The sequence below is a fragment of the Coturnix japonica genome, chromosome 1 (assembly GCF_001577835.2).
Source record: "Coturnix japonica isolate 7356 chromosome 1, Coturnix japonica 2.1, whole genome shotgun sequence".
Lineage (NCBI taxonomy): Eukaryota > Metazoa > Chordata > Aves > Galliformes > Phasianidae > Coturnix > Coturnix japonica.
In genome coordinates, this window is record NC_029516.1 from 58,680,578 (window position 1) to 58,698,016 (window position 17,439).

Below are 17,439 nucleotides of genomic sequence, written 5' to 3' on the forward strand. Positions count from 1 at the left end.
ATTATGTATCTTAAGAACTTTCTCGAACTCTATTTTTTTTTTTTTAATTATTTAAACATAACTATGTGATTGATTATTTTAATTCTTTTTGCATATAAGAATGGATCTTCATAAGTTTCTGAATGGTTAGCTTTGAATTTACAGTGCTGGAAATTACATCATAATTAATTTTTCTTCCCCTTTTTCCTTTATAGGTACAAAGTTTTTTCTTTTTCCTGTTTACTTACATATGCTGGAAAGACAATATGTCAAGTGAAGATTTGCAAAAATATACCTATTAGAAAATCCTTTTTTTTCCTGACAGACTGGAATGAGAAGTAAGTTTTTATCTATACTTTTCTGAAGATTTTACAAACTTAATTAATTTGAAAGAAGCAAGCAAAGACACGTCTTTATTATTGATTTCCTGTGCAAATTAAATCCCATAGAATTTAGAGAAATTTAGAGGGGTGGGAGTGGGAAAGGAGTGTGATAGAGAGAGGAGAAACAGTGCTAGACTAAGTTTAGTCTAAGAATAAAATAAACTAAGCAGGCCTGAGAATAGCTTCTGTTCAGCGCTGCTGGCACTGGGAGAATAATAAAGCTGAAAGGAGATACAAAAGGTTTTATTTCAGTTCTCTTGTGAAGACTTTGCAGTTTGATTTCACTTTAGTATACATGTAATCCAGATTGAGAACCTGTTGTAAAATTTTCTTTTATTCTTTATTTATTAAGGAATTTGATTGTGTTGATTTTTATATAAAAAGGATCCGCAGCCTAGGTTTTAAATTGAAGTCCTTTGGTTTGAGCCTAGAATTTTTAAACAGAGGCTGCCAGCTGCTTGTCTTGAGCCTGTCTGCTTTCAGGAAATTAACTCCATTTAAAAGCAGGACACACACTTAAATAACATTCACTTAAGGCAATGAAATTACAAAAGGCATATTTGCAATAAATGAAAGAGAGAAATAGGCAGGTTTGGGTGTTGTTTTTTTTTTTTTTATGTTCCTGAGTACAACATTTTTATTTATAGTGTTTCTTTTCTATATATATATATTTGTTTATTTATATATATATTTTTTACATTACCGTTTATTCTAAATATGAAAGATGCTTGATTACATCTTAACTGAGTAAAGACTAAGATTCACTTATAAGGGGTTTTGTTACCTTATAATTGAGTACAAAGTGTGTAATTCATAAATCTTGATTGCCTTACTCTAAGACACGTAACAGTGTGAAGCTGGTCAAATGAAACAAGTTTTATCTCAAAATCATTCCACTTCTATCTTAATGGAAGTTTGTTCAGCCTTTTTATTCAACACTTCTGAACAGATGCGAGATACTTAATACGTGTGCCCTATAGTTAAGAAACAAAATGGGTGCATTTCTGCTACTAATATAAATTAGTTTTTTAGGACCTAATATCTTTGCTGATAAGTCAGTTGAGTCTAGAGTGTTTGTGCTCAACCAACAATCATTTGCAGGAATGGTTATCTTTGTGTTGAAAATGTTGGATCGTTCTCATGTGCAGTATAGGAATTTTCACCTTGCCCAGGTTATGATATGAATGGGCAAATACAGCTGAAGTATAGGGGAAGGATGACATTGTTTATGAGTATTTCTGGCTTTCAAAAGGTGGCTAACACATTTCTAGGATACATCTTATAGAACCTCTCTATACAACAAAATATGAAATGACAGCATAGAAATAAATTTCTCAGCCATGACTGGAACTCCACCTTTCTTCAATTTCTATAAAAATATGAGGAGATCATATGGAAGCTTCAGCATTTCTGTTCAAACTTCCCTTTCTTCAAAGTCTGCACGAAATGTTTGCAATTCAGTCAAACGGCTTATTGGAAAAACAGTTAAGTACACATACCAAATTGTTTCATAGGTAGTTGTGAGTGACAATTAAGACCAAAAATAAGATGCAGAATTGCATGAAGCTTAGTAAGAGGCCTGTTCCATAAGCAATGCTTCCTATTTTATTATGTTGGCCCACAGTACCAGAGGAAGATGTTGGTTTCATGGCAGTTTAGCCTTTCCAGCAGTATTATATTACTTTTTGTTGCCATGTGACAGATGGCAGCAGAGGGATAGTTGGTCAAAATGGCATCAGACATAGAAGTGTCTATGAATCAAAGATGTGTAACTGAATTCTTCCTTGTGGGAAAAAAATGGCAACCCACTGACTTTTATTGACAGTTGCTCGTGTTTATGGAGACCAAATAGTGAATGTGAGCACAGTGAGGCGGTGGGTGGTGTGTTTCAGTAGTGGCGTGAAAGACAGTTATGTTCAGGAATAACAGACATGTTCAGGAAAGACAGCAGCGTGAAAGACAAGTTATGTTCAGGAATGGCCATGCATAGCTGTCACACCATGAAATGAAGAGCGTCTTGATCAACTCATCTGCACAAATTGCTGTATTATGGCCAGGGAACTGTGTACAGAGCTAAATATTGATTTAAATTTGTTGGAAATTATAGTGGTAATGTTGAAATACTGCAAAGTTTGTGCCAGGTGAGTCCCACAAATGCTCACACAGGAACAGAAAGAACACTGTATGCGTGTCAGGACCTCGAACCAATATAAGGTGGAAGGTGACAGTTGAATTGCATGAATACTGATATACACTGATACACTGGTATCGGTGACGAAATGTCAACGCTATAAGCTGCATTCAAAGTTGGAGTCTGTGGAGTGGCAACATGGGAATTCCCCATCGAAGGCACAGCCTTCCCTCCTGTCTTTGAGTTCACTAGAATATTCCTTGCTTGGCAGGGTAGATTTTATTTGGAAACAGGTGCTTATAAAGCACCAATTCTTACTCTGAATCTAACATAGCCCTTCACAGGAAAATCAAATGTTTTCACATAAAGAAAGGTGCTGACTGCTTTACTGAATTGTACTTAACACACTATGACTTTGGTATTGTTTCTGAATGTTAATCAGGATAGTGATGCCAGGTCTTTTCAGTATGATGATATATAAAAAGGAATTGGGTTGTTTTTTTTCCATCTGTTTTTAGTTTTTAAATATGAAATACTTGTCAAAGTATACTAGGAATGGAAAATTCTGTTGTTAAGAGTTTTGCTTTTTGTTTTTGGTGCTGATATTACTCTAATGAAGAAGGAACAAACTAGCACCAAACTTGACAAAATAATCATTGTATTTGGTTTTCTGAAATCTTCAGAGAAAAGTAACAGTAAATGTGTCATTGTGTTATTATTGAAGGTGCTGTGTGCCCAACTAGCAGAAGTTTAAAACATACTCAAGAACGGGCTGGTTTGACTGTCATAAAATAATACATGAATAAAAACACTCATTAGCACATTTTGTAAGATACAGGCTGGGATGGATTAAAAATAGTGTATTTTAATGAAATAAGTATTACCACAGTTGTTCTTATATGTCATGAAGTGGCCCCAATTTATTATTGTAGGAAGTCTGCATCACTAAAACTGTCACCCATCTGTGTTTACTCTTGATTTTATTTTAGTTGTAAATTCACTTTCTGAAAGAGAAGGGAATATATTCACATCAAAATTTAAGAGAAGACAAGATTTCTTTTTTGCTAGATTTTTTTTACTGTGCTGTAAAGTGCTACTTTTATTGGAACCCATATGCATTTTCCAACTGAGAGGAAAATGCAGATGGTAGGTCATCAGGAAGAGCTTCCATTACAATAGGAACTATTCACTGTAAAATTAGAGATCAATCAGGACAAAAAATAAATCTACCTAATTCAAAACTAATTTTGCCTGAATGAGGCAAAAAAAATGGAGAGTGGTGCTTTGATGAATGGGAGCCCAGGAAGATCATTTTAACAAAACAGAGAGAGAAAAAAAAAAAAAATTAAAAAAAAAAAATTGCTATGTTTGCTGATTTTATTTAGTTTGTGTTTTACACTGTTTTATCTCATTGATGTTTGAACCTGGTAGGTTTTTGTGTTTAAATATGATCTTCTGGTGAAGTCCTTAATCACTTCCAAAACTTCATAGAATATCCTTAGACTGAAATTACTTGATTCCTAAGCAGGTTCCCTTACATAGCATTTTTGGTTTTTTGTCTTGTTTTGTCTTTTTTGAGGATTCTGTTCTTTGTTTTGTAATTTGTGTGTTTGAAAAATTTGTATCGCTTTGGTGCAAAATTTGAATAGACTGATAGTCTATTGCATAATGAGAAGTCCCAAATTTCCCCTTTTATTTTCACATCAGCTTCATTTTTAAATGCGTGAAGCCTCTCCAAAATTGCCTTCCTTTTTGCCTTTGTTGGCTGCTCTTCACGTCTTCATTCTACCACCTCCTCTCTTTTTCCATCTTCCATAATTTATATTAAACTTACAGACATAAAATATGGAATTAACATTAAGCCTACCATTCATCAACTCAGATACTTTCTTGGCTTTGGTTTTCATTTTTCCCATATTATGTTTGGCTTGTATGTATAGTTTATACTCTCCTTGGGCAAAGCCCTGGTTGCCTCAGAGCTTTTCAGTGTTGTGTGCTGTTATGATGTTAGGGCCATAGCCTTTGAAACCAGCTGTATAACATTATTTAACATCCGTAAACAGCACTTTCTCAGTTAGTAGCTTCTTTGTTCTTCTCAACTACTCCCGAAGTCAGTCACCCACAAGGTGTCTTGTTTCTGCCCACCTTTCCGTTTCCTCTTTCCTCTTTGTCTCAGCCTCATGCAGTCAGAAATTATAATACCAACTGAGGAAGCTTAGATATGCATTAAATCCAGTATAAATATTCCCTTTCTCTGTATATCATATATCACTGAAGGAAACTTTTTGGCCTGGTTTAAGTCTTGGGATGCCTAACTCTTACTTAAAACTCCAGGTTCTTTTCTTCATATACGTACATCTGCTAGTGCTATATTTTGTGTCACAGGAAATCTCTGACAAGTGTTTTCTTTCTGCAAGGAAAAGGATATTATGAGGTTTATTTCATTTCTTCACATTCACAAACAGTGCTAACAAATTTCTGCATTAGAAAATGTGTGGCTTTTCTTTTTCTTTCCATGAAAAATATGAATGATGCTATGAAGCTAAGTGTAACTCTTTGTGGAATCATTTTATGAAACATGAGCAGACTTGTCCTGTAAATAAAAAGAAAGCAGAACAAGATATCCATGAAACATAGAGCAGATCAGTTTTCCAGTAGATGAATCTAAATAATTATGAGTGAATAAGGGGTCATGAAATGGGAAGCAGAATTGAAAGCTATAAATATAGATGTGTGAAATGTGGGAAGACAATTGTGAATTGCTTCTCAAACCTATTTGTGTTAATTATAAAGGATGCAAAATTGCTGTCTTGCTTTTTTACCCAGATAGGCATATGGAAATTAGGCTAATTTCAAAAATGTTCTAGATTCATCTGGAACCTTGACACATCCATCCTGGCCTTGAATGCCTCCAGGGATGGAGCATCCACAATCCCTCTAGGCAACCTGTTCTAGTGCATCACCACCTTCTGTGTGAAAAAATACTTCTGAATATCTAACCTAAACTTCCCCTGTCTCAGTTTAAAACCATTTCCCCTTGTCCTATCAGTATTCACTCTCATAAACAGTCTTTCCCCTTCCTGTTTATATGCACCTTTCATGAACTGGAAGGCCACAATATGAATGAAGCATCCATTGTTATTCTGTTTTGTTTTAATTCAAGTTTATACAGGCATTTTCTTTTCTTGACACTTTTGCTGTCAGCAGAAAAATAATTCCTTTAGCCCTTAGCTCCTTATATTGATTTTTTTAAACCAAAAATAAATAAACAAATAAATAAATAAACAATCTCATTTAATGCTTGAGAAGTTTAAGTTTTGAACTGAATAACCATCTACCACAGACATTCCAGGAAAACTGAAGTAAAATTTTGCATGTCTGATTAATATCATATGTGATTTTACCATATAGCATGGAAGTATCTAGTTTATTAGAGTTGCTCGTAGAGTTATGCTTGTAAATTGGTCATATAATCTACATAGACATTGAATGACCAATCAAATCTGTTAGTGATTAATACAAAGTTGAGAAGTATACTCATGTACTGGTATTTTCTCTCTAAAAAATATGAATTAATCTTTTTTTATACAAAAAAAATCTGCTTTTAAATTGTGCCTGAGAAATGCCACTCCACAGAAGTACACATAAATGAGAGTGTTTATAATGCTCTATTCACAAAACAAGTGATAGTTCTAAGTAGTAATGCTTACTTGTGAAGATGCACGCCAGCAAATTAATTATTTGTTTAAAATTCACTCTTAGGGATTGCTAGTGCTGAAATATCTCTCCATTGACAAAATGATACTAAAGCAAGATTTTAACTAAACTAGGAATCTATGCTTCTTAAGTACTATCATGCAAGTTAGTGGCTGGCAATACTTGTAAGTGTGTGGCTGGTATATTGAAGGGGTCTATCAGTTTCATTTTCCTTCAGAGCTGCACTACTGTAATTTATATTTTGATGCACGCGTTGAGGAAGACAGAAGAAAATTTGAAAAGATGTTACTTGTTGTAACAATGCTAAATTTCTTCTTCTTTTTCCTTTATTTTATTTTAGAATCAACTTTCCTCTACGGATAAAGGCTCTCCCAAGGGAAACAATGCTGACAATAAAACTACTTGGACTAAACAGTGCTTCTAAAACTACAGAGGTGCTTGCCTGGACATGTTGCCCATTGTATCAAAAAGAGTAAGTTCACTTTCATATGACTGTTCATGAAAAAGAAACACTGATTTCAGAACCTGGCTGTCACAGTAAACTGCTCTTGATGTGCCTCTAAGAGCTCCACTCCCAAGCTTTTCTTCTTTTCAATACCTTTTTTTTGAACCTGGCTTGTGTAACTTTAATACAGTAAAATTCCTTTGGCCTGCTGAAAGAACTTACTGAAATCTATTTTGTAGCTTTTGCAGCACATCTTCCTGTTCACAATTGCATGGGTATTTTTCAGTTTGCTTTCCCTTCTCACTGCCACTCATTCTGCTCGGAGTAAGACAGGTAGTAATGGCTACAGTGATCCCCTTTTCATCTACTGATAATTTAAGCAGCTTTCTTTTCTTTTTTACCCTCTTCATTCTACACATAACACACTGTGATTTAAAGATGCTTGTAGGCTTGAGTGTCTCTTTGGTGATGCACAAACAGTCATCTAAGACACATTTTCTGCCTTACCATAAATATATTTTAGTAGCACTGAGAAATCCAAGTTTAGATCAGTCCATTATGATGATACTTGATTTTTATTTGGATGCGTTGAGACATCTGAGTTTAGATCTATTACAATGATAAGTAATTTTTTTAGACTCCTCAGCCCTGCATGTCATAAAGTAAGATACACAACAGCAGACTAACTAAAAGCACAGCTGCCTAAGTTGAGCAATAGATGAATACGTTCAAACCCTACAAGCTTCTAAATAAGCATTTGTCTCTAAGCTATAGTTCTCTCCTCATCTTGAGATATCTTTATCTACTTTCACATATTATGGCAGTTGCCATTAAAAACAAAAACAAACAAAAAACCACTATTGATTGTGTTTTGGCATTTACTATGTTATGAAAGACCTTGAGTTCTATTGAACTTCTAGACCAAGAAGCTTAAAACAGAAGACAGTAAGTTGGACTTGGCTGGAGTTTTGTTTTCTTTTCTTTCATATTTCCAGGAAAAAAAGAAAGAAAAAAAAAAATCAAGATTGCTTTATTAAAGTAAGAAGATCATTCTTCTATAACTGAATAATTAGAATTCTTAGCTTGAAGGAAGGCTTTTTATATGATTCTTTCTATGAATTAAATCTCTTCTCCAAGGATTATTTAGACATTTTATTCAGTGTTTTTTCTTGGCCTTTCATTAGGCTACCTGGAAGAAAAGCACATCACTCACTACAATTGTGTGTGCATTTTTAAACAAAATATGCACTGAATTTATTTTGCGTCTCTCCACTATTCTGATGCTTAAAGTGAAAAGGTAGAGGATACTATCTTAGCTGAAAAAGTACCTGAAGATAAAGTGCTAATATTCCCTTAGCCCCAGCAAGCTAATGTGTCCTTAGTACACACATAAATGGAACACTAAGCTTGGTAACTTAACTGGCATTATTACTATTATTTTTTTTTTTACCACTTTTCAGCACTTAAGTTCCAAATAAATTATATTTGAAAGTCCCCATCTCACTGTATTATGTATTTTGTAATGCATACCTTCAGAGGAAGCATATTGATTTTCATTAGATTGATCTCCAAGTCACCCAGGTAGTTTCAAAACTCACTGGAAAATGGCTTAATTGTTTCAAAGTACACACAATCAGCACAATGAAGGGGATACAGGGTTACTTTCTTTTAATCTGCTGCATAATTGTACAGATCATTGCTGAAATGACCCCTTCAAAGCAGAAATGAAAGTTGAGTTGTTGGGTTGGAATAATTTAGGAATAGCTTGTTCAATCAGTTAGCTGTGTCACTTACAATTATAGCAATTATTAACATAAAGAAGCCTAAGTAATTTTTCCTTTTAGCCAACCATAACTCCATTCAACATTACTTGAATTGATAGACTGATTTAAAAATAGAGTACTGAAACTTCTGAAATGTGAAACTTGAAATTCAGACTGCTTTTGCTTTTGAGTATTTTTTGTAAACTAGCTCTCAAGGTTAATGACTTAGAGACCTGCAAGATTAAAATCATCAGATGATTCTTAATAATTAATGCTATTAATTAAGTAGACTTTGTTCCCCTCATGCTTGAAATGCAAGTAGATTTTTATTCATTTCAGTGAAATACTTCTGAACATGAAAATTTCTGAACAAGAAAATGTTTGCACCTGTAGTGCCATGCTATTGTGTCAAGAGTATCTTGTATTATTGCGAAGGTTATGGTATTAGGACCTCTAAATGAACAAATTCTGTAAATGCATATAAAAAGATTAAATGCATTTAATCAGGAAATCTCTAACAAAATATTTCTGACTTGGAAAATACCATTTCCTCAAACAAGTACTTTTTGTAGAGATTAATTTATGTTTTTGAATATATCTTAACAGGTACTCAAGTCTAGGATTTATAAGGGAATGGACAGAAAAATGCTCTTTGAAGAAGCTGGTAGCTGAGATATTTGCCTTGGTCATCAAACATCCTTCTTCAAATCCTTGTCCCAGTTTGTCATAGAGTCATTCTTCTCAAGACCAGAAAAGATAGAAACACAGAGTGGTTCTTTTATATTGAAGTGCTTTTTAAATGTTTCTTTATTTTTGATAAGCACTGGGGAAGGAAAATAATTTTCAATTATTCAAAAAATACAGTTCTTGATTTTTGTTCCATTATAGTCTGTTCTGGTTAAAAACAAAGTAATTCTGTTCAAGTTGTCTGTAGATTATGCTAAAAGAAAAGAAGGAAAAAAGAGTTGTGATCACTTTGAGATAATTCCCCAACATTTAACCTGAACAAGTTCCTTTCATCTTTTTCTAGAAGTATAGTAAGTTTCTCATGCTTTTTGAGCAGGACCATGTTGAAGTACCTTTAAAGATCAGGGAACTATAGCTATTCTCTGGGATTTTAGCACTCCAGTTCTTTAATGAAAACACTAAGTAGAAAGTATGAGAAAAATATTTTTAGAAGTACAAACATAAAGTTGGAGGTGTTGAAAATATTTTTACACTGTATTTGGTCCTCTTTCTTATTGGTATATCTGGTCTAAACAGTAACTTCACTCTAATTTTACAATTATTTGAGAATGAGCTCAGTAATAACGATCATGGCTGCCACCTTGTTCATCTAGGTGATCTGCATCCATATTTCTTATCCTTTGCAGGTAGTTGGCTTTAGAGTCTTTAAGTCAATGTCAGTAAGGTCCTTTATGATTCATTCATAAGAAATCTCACGCAAAAAAAGGAAGCTGAGAAAATGTTTCCAAACCAGAGTGCCAGTTTTCCATTCCTTAATGTCATAAAAATGCATTTGTCTCTTGGGCTGAATAATGTAGTGATCCCGAGCTAATTAACAAATCAGGAATCGATTACCTGCGGAAATAGGAGAGTTTTAGTGTCTCCCATGGTGCCCATTGCCCTGAGTTCACTGGTTCTAACAGCACTATTTATTTTGTACTGATATTTCCAAATCAGATAGAACAAGCAACAGATTTTTTCTCTTGCTAGGTGTGGTGAATGAGGTCTTCCACTCATGTGAATTCAGGACACCAAACTGAATTTGTAAGATAGAGTAACTTGTGCTGTCCTTACATCTCTGTTCTCTTCTACTAAAATAAGATTGGAGGTTTATTTTAGCTCCTGTCATAAACAAAAACTGGGAATTTTCATAATTTTACAATTCTTCTTTAAAATCATTCTTAGTTTCAGAGAACAATATAAGTGATTATCAGAAAAGAGAACTCAAAAGAATAATTTGGTCATGTTCATTCACTTCTCATCTACTCTCTCTAACTAGTGTCAGTTAGTTCAAATTGTGCAGTAAACACCTGTCCACAAGGGAATGGGCAAAGGGTTCTTCATTTAGTATAGGTCATCTGAGCAAGCATCACAGAAAAACAGCTTTGAACCTCCTTTGATCACTTCCACATTTACCTCACTGAAAGACTTCACAGCACAAACTGTTTTTCCCCAAGTGCTATCTTGTTACATCAGAGTTCCTTTTTCTGCCTCCCTTCCTCCACAAATTAAACAGTTGCAAAAGAAACTTTGGAAAACGATTTTGTCTTTAATCCTCCTGAGTGGTGTTCTCACAATAAATCAAAATGTTTGCACTTACAACATCAGTAGCTTCAGAAGTGAAAAAGAAAAATTAGTCCTAAGTTAGGTTTGCAATGAGTGTTGTCTTAAATAAATGACTTTGCAAGAAATTTTCTGTTTCTTCTTTAGATGTCTTTGCAAAAATTTATCTCACTCCTCAATTCAGAAAAGTACTTTTTTTTCCAGCAATGCTGCAAAATTATTCTGGGACCAGAAAGTCCATCTGCACTCTCGTGTGGATCTGATACTCTCATATCTGATAAAAGCTGTTTACTCAAAACTCATCTACCTGGCTGAGTGTTTCTGTTAGAGTTACAGAAGAGAATCTAGTCCATTCTCTTATGGTTTTATTGGCTGGGCAGTCCATGGAATAACAGTAATAAAAATTATCAGTAAATGAATAAATGTTAAACACAATCATATTTATGAAAGTATCCTAACTGTTAAGGTGTAGACAAATTAGAGGCTATATCCAATATACTGTACCTTTATTCAGGTGCTGAATTTTTTGAGTGGGTTAGTCATGATTAGAATTTATACCTGAATTTTCTCATTTTATTCAAGTTTTCTAGAATGAGAACCATTCTGGTTTTCTTATCTACAGACTACATTTATGCCTATTTCTGGTAAGGCTTTATTGTGCATGTAGGGTTCAAACAGGGATTTCAAACCATAATATTTTTTTTGTCCAAAAAACAAATGCAGTAGGTATAGCACAATTGATCTCACTTGACTCCTTACAGCTTTTTGGATACTGACATCATACCCCCTTTTCTCCACCATCTGTACATCAGCAGGGTTGTTGGTGGTTTCAGTCGGTTGTCACAGGTTTCTTCTTTCTGTAGAATAAGTGTACATTGCCTCCACTTTTCCCACCTCATTTGCAGCATAATCCCCCCAGTGGATACTATTATGTCACCGAGGCCATCCATGCATAAGCACTACCTTGGCTATATGTGTGCTAGCCACGCAATAATGAAAGGTTTGTTCTCCTTTCACTTGTCCTTTAAGCTACCCAGTTCCATGTTTTCTGATGTAATTTCAGTAAACCCAGTATATTAATTATATCCAGTAATGAGGCAGTATTTTTGTTTGTGTCCATTGCAGGCAGCTCATTCACGGAACTGTGCTGCTTAGCATGAAGTTGTACAGCATGCTCCCAGCAGCAATGATTACCCCAGGCATCTGTAGTACTGATGCACCAACGTCAGTAATGTTGCAGGTAAGAAAATGAAAAAGCCAAGCAGAAGTGGTTTTTTTTTCCAACAAAGTGCAAGAAATTGCATTTTTCCCACAGCTCACCAAGACCTCAAAAATTGAAAACCCTATTTCCATTATAGCTGCTTAGAGAGAGCATATTAATCTTTGTGGGTAGAAAAGTATAGTGCTGCATAGCATATGATTTTTATAGGAAATACCACCTCTGAGGACTACAGAAGTTTTTCATAGAATAATTTTTATTCATAAAATTTTTGTTCCAAAAGTACTTTGACAAAAATTGCTGACTTGTTACCTGACTTGCAGCTGCCTTTTCAAGTCTGAACTTTTGTTCCATGTACTATTGAACTGCATGCCATTATAAGTGTAACATACAACTTGCAATTAGCATGAAGGACTTATAAAGGAAGTGGCTACAAGTAAATTGTCAGTAAGGATCAGTAAAGCTCTATCTCTGTGACTACATGCTGAGAATCCACCAACTCCAAGCAGAATAGTGCTCCCAGTAATGAAAATGCATTAAGGCTGCCTGGCTGTTTTGTCATCTTTCAAAGCTGGACAGGCAATTGAATACTTCAAAAGCAAAGCAAATTGTTTATTGTATTAAAAAGCTGAAATGACTGTTAGCAAATGACTTATAAAAGTAGATAATATGGATAAATGCTGCTGGCCTAAAAATTTCTTGTTTTTAATAGACACGGGATTTTCTTGTCTGAAGAGTTCACTCCAAAAAAGTACCTTAGAATAGCTCTCTCTATTAATAATAAAGGAAGTCAAGATAGTAAATGACTGCTCATTTGTAATTTGTCTGTGCTGAAAGAAGCAGGAGAGGAAGGTCTCCCATTTCTTCCCTTTCATTATTGCTTATTCTCAAGTAAGAGACAGCATCATGATTTGACCACAAATGGTGCCAAAAAGACTGCTTTTCTAAAATGGCCAACACAGAATTTACATTTTCTAGGGCATAACTTTGCTAGCTTTTGACAAGCAATACATATTAAATACATAGACATACATAAAATAGATAGATAAAAAAATATGACGTGAGTTAGCAAGCCAAAATGTGATGTGCAAATTAAGATAGATTTTAAGGAGCTACCTGAATTTTCAGCTGACTGTATTCAGATCAGCAAATACCACAAGCTTCTTAATTTTGGTGGGACGTTTTCTTTCTCTGCATTTTAAAAGCATTCCCCTTAGTTTCTGATGTCCACATTGAAGTGCAAAGAATAAAAAAAAATAGTAGCTGTTTCACAATGTATAAGAAATTGACCATCAAGAACTGATATTAGGAAGCTGATTCTTGTATCTTACACAGGCAAAGTGCACAACAGAATTATCCCTATATTTTTGGAAAAATAAATCTAGGGTTAGGAAAGCTCTTCATTTAAGACCCATCTAATTAAAAAGCAAGAGAGAGGAAAGAAGGAAAAGCAACTGCAGCCTTCTGGACACAGTGAAATAGAGTGGGTGAATTTTTTCTGATCATCTGATCATCATCATCATCATCTGATCAAGATGCCACTGATTTCTGTGGTCTAGGTTTATCACCAGCGTAAGTAATACGTTCCATGCAGAAAGCATCCTCTTTTCTCTCTCATATTTTGTACGCTTCCTGTACAAGTCTAGTATGACATTTGTTAACTGTTGTAGCAGAATACATATCACTAATAAGTGTTCAGATTTATTTTTTCTTCTCTCTTGCTTTTTTTTTTTCTTTTTAATGAAGTTTGAATTTCCTGAAACTGATTTGAAGTTCATTAACCCTGAACCTGAAGAGAGAAGAGATGATCTTGAAGAGCCAACTGAAGAGTGCCTGAAGCATATTGCAAGACTTTCACAGGCACATTCTCTCTTGCTGTAAGTTGTACCTAACTAGTCCTGCTGACTCATATCTATTGATCACAATTAATTGTATCCAAAACTGTAGACACAAAATTTTCCTCTGAAAGAGCCTAGTAGGATTGATTTATGAACATTTCCAAATGTGTGAATAGATCACAGCAAAACCTAAATAAGCTCCTGGAGATGGTAGTGTGTTTTTTATTTTAGAAAATTATTGTTTTTACCTTTCTCTTGTTACAACTTTTCAAGTCACTGAGGGAAGAAATTAATTTTTTTATTCAAAGATAAGATCTTCAGGTGATGCAATATGTCTACATCAGTATTATTAAGCAGACATTCAGATTTGATGAAAATCATCCTTTATTGATGTTACACTATAAAAGTTAAATAGCATGTAAGCGTTAAAATGCATACAAAGTTCTTTCTAAACAAAGAAGGAAATATGCAAAGTTCAGCATTAAACAGAAGGTACATAAAGAAAAAACAAATTACAGTGTATATAATCAGGTAATATGCCAAGATATATATAGATTATATAATAAATTAGCTTTGTATACTATATAATTTTATATATAATCCATGTGAAATTAGGAGCAGAAATACTTATAGAAAGTTATTATGCCAATCACAGTTAAAAAATGTGAATCAAATGTCAAAAGATGCATTAGTTTTACAGTAACTAAAGAACCTCCCTCTCAGTCTGATATGACACATTTTTTAAAAAACTTTTCCATTCTGATTTCTTTTTTCTTTCTTCCTTTTATTTTAAATAACCATACAATCACAGAATATTCAAATGAGGAATTTTCAGTGACAGAAGTAGATCAACTATCAATAAATTGAAGAGAGTACTCCTTTAAGCAGTGGTGAATCTCTGCTACTGTGGAGGTAGACAATGCCATTAGATCCATAAAGGCTATCCAAAGATTCATGGCTAACATGTTCATAAATTGCTATTGTACAGGACCAAGCTAACATAGAGCCTATTACATCCTTAATGCAACAATTTTGTATTCTGTGGGTGCATGAAGGGAGGAAACCATTGCAAATGGCCAGGCTGGCATCCTCTGCATAAATTATATCTCTAGTTGCTGCTGCTGGGAGCAAAACACTGGGTGAGAAATAGGCCAATGACCTTATCTGAGATGACATGTCTTAAATTTTAAAGGAAGCAAATGAGATCATGGTCGTTTATGATGACTCACAGAACTAATAGTGTCATTCTGAAATGGCTTCTTTTTCTGGCTTTATCATATTTACATTACCCTTTGTGGCTTTCTTCACTCACATTCCTTTCCAGGAGTTGCTCTTATGGAACATTATGCTGTAACATACAGTATACTTTATTACTCGTTGAATTATTTAAGAAGTTCATTACAGGTTGTAGTACTTGCAGGAGATATAAATCCTTCTACCATCTTGGAAGTTTGCAAATCAGTGGTACAAATATCTGCTGCTAAGGCTACAATAAGTTCAATAACAGTCTTGGAGGAAGAGGAATGATAGTCCTTGCTTTTTTCACAGATTGTTTTCATTTACCCCATATCATGAACAAAATTGTCTACCAAATAAATTGTCTAGTTGAAGGGTTGCGTATTTGGGGGTTTTAATGGAGGAAGTTCATCTTTATTGAGCAATTTCTGACCATGAAAAATTAGGGAGACGGCATTTTTTTGTTGTACCAATATCAGAGGGATTATTTTTACCTCCCTCGATAACAATGGGGTTTGATTAAAATTTGTAAAACTATCTGTTGCCATGAAATCTCAAGTTATCTTTCTTCCTTGTTTTCATAGTTCAAGAAAAGTTGGTAAATCTACATAATCTTTTGGGGGCAAAATGTCTGTATGATGATGCTCCAGGCCTACAAGTTTCAGAAATGATTCTGAAATAAAAGGTTATCTGTAGATGGAACACACAAGAAACCACCCTCAGGCTGTCAGGATCCCTCTAGTCATTCTTCTGAAAGCAGATAAGTGAGTGGACAGAAAATGTACTAAACCCTGTGGGAGAAAAAGGAGAAACAGTGGCCAGAATTGGACAACTACATGGCTGTTGTTATTATAGACTGTCAAATTTAGTACAGTCTTGGATGCAGCCTGGCTGTGGTTTTGTGTTTCCATGTTCAGCCGTTAGAGACTTGTAGTGTATATTCCTGCCAGGCACACATACTATGGGAGGATGTCCAGCCACACAAATCAACACAGACAGAAAGCAGTGCCTTACCAGCACATATAGAAACGCATAGCACTCCCAAAAAAAACAGGCAGCATGGACATCCTGATTCTATTCCTCCTCTGCCTGATCAGGATCAAATTCTGCCATTGGAATATATCCATATTCATATCTCTATATGTTTAAGTCTATAGCATTAAAATATTAATTACCCCATTAGTTGTGCTCAGTTCATCGACTGGCTGGCTCCAGATCTTTGTCCTTTCCTCAGCTGCTGACACCCAGACACACAAACCCCCAAGTTTACAACCATACTGTGGTTATTGATATTTGGATCTTTTCATGTTATGCAGACATGGGTCTCCACAGTAGCTGGTCCAGACACATGGTCTTCACAGCAGCTGACTCTCAGACCCTTGTCTCTGGAAGTTGTCTGAGATCAGTGGTCCCTGTTGCCAGCATCTCATGGATGTTGATTAGTGATGGGTCACTGGAGAAGATCAGTGGGGCTGAAAAAAGTGAACTTTAGCATATGGCACTTGTACTTCCCACAAGCCTGCATAATTTGGTACTTTGTGATCTTTGCTGTCATCATGAAACCAGATGAGAGAGGGAAAACTAAGTGAGTTAATTAGTCGATGCCAGATGCTTTGACTGACTTATGAGGGCAGTTGAGATGTGAGCCTTTGTTGCCTTTTAGGATTATTGTGCTTGAAACACAAAACCCCATAACCATCTGAGATAATGGCTTCTTTTTGAACGTGGTATAGCCTGCTTGCCCACAGTGGCTCCCAGTGAAAGGATCAGAGACTGATTTGAAGCCAGGAAGATAACAGTCATTTTTGCCATCTTTCTTTCCTTCATTTGTAATTTCTTTCTATATTTTCTTGCTGCTTTCACTTCCATTTTTCCTTTTTTGTCACTTAATGACTAAGAATATAGTTTGCCTACTAGTCATCAGTAGACTGCCTTTGCTGTGAATTGTAGTTAGAAAAACTTTTTAGAGCCTGGTTGATAGCAGAACATGATTAAAAAAGGGCACTGATCTGCACATTTCATGAAATCACAGAACTGTAGAGGGAGGCTGGAAGAGACCTTTAGGGACCATTGAGTCCAACCCCCTGCTAAAGCAGGTTCCCTACAGGTACCTTACTCTGGTAGGTGCTCAGATGGGTCTTGAATATCTCCAGAGAAGGAGATTCCACAATGTCTCTGGGCAGATTTTGCTAATTTGTACATAGGAGAGCAACCTGCAAGTGAGAATCAGAGCCAGGGGAGGAAAGTTTGCAATCTCAATTTTCTTTGCTTTCCTGACTCTTTTTTTTGTTTGTCTGTTTTGCTATTTTGTCTTGTTTTGTCCTAGGGCTGAACATGAACAATAAAAATAAATAAATAAATAAATAAATAAATAAATAAAAATAAAAAATGAAAAATACCCAGAAGCTCATTTTTACCATTTTCCCACAACAGTAAATG

The 17,439-nt window shown here is 35.0% G+C and overlaps 1 protein-coding gene across 6 annotated transcripts in view; it reads left to right on the plus strand.

The window, feature by feature from the left end:
• Window positions 1-17,439, plus strand: part of PIK3C2G (phosphatidylinositol-4-phosphate 3-kinase catalytic subunit type 2 gamma) — a 272,235-nt gene that overhangs the window by 130,036 nt on the left and 124,760 nt on the right. For all 6 annotated transcript variants that reach the window (XM_015867894.1, XM_015867905.2, XM_032445932.1 and 3 more), the window contains exons 12-15: window positions 195-317; window positions 6,551-6,682; window positions 11,833-11,947; window positions 13,673-13,803. In XM_015867894.1, the coding sequence (XP_015723380.1) occupies window positions 195-317; window positions 6,551-6,682; window positions 11,833-11,947; window positions 13,673-13,803 (501 nt within the window). The remainder of the gene's footprint in view (window positions 1-194; window positions 318-6,550; window positions 6,683-11,832; window positions 11,948-13,672; window positions 13,804-17,439) is intronic.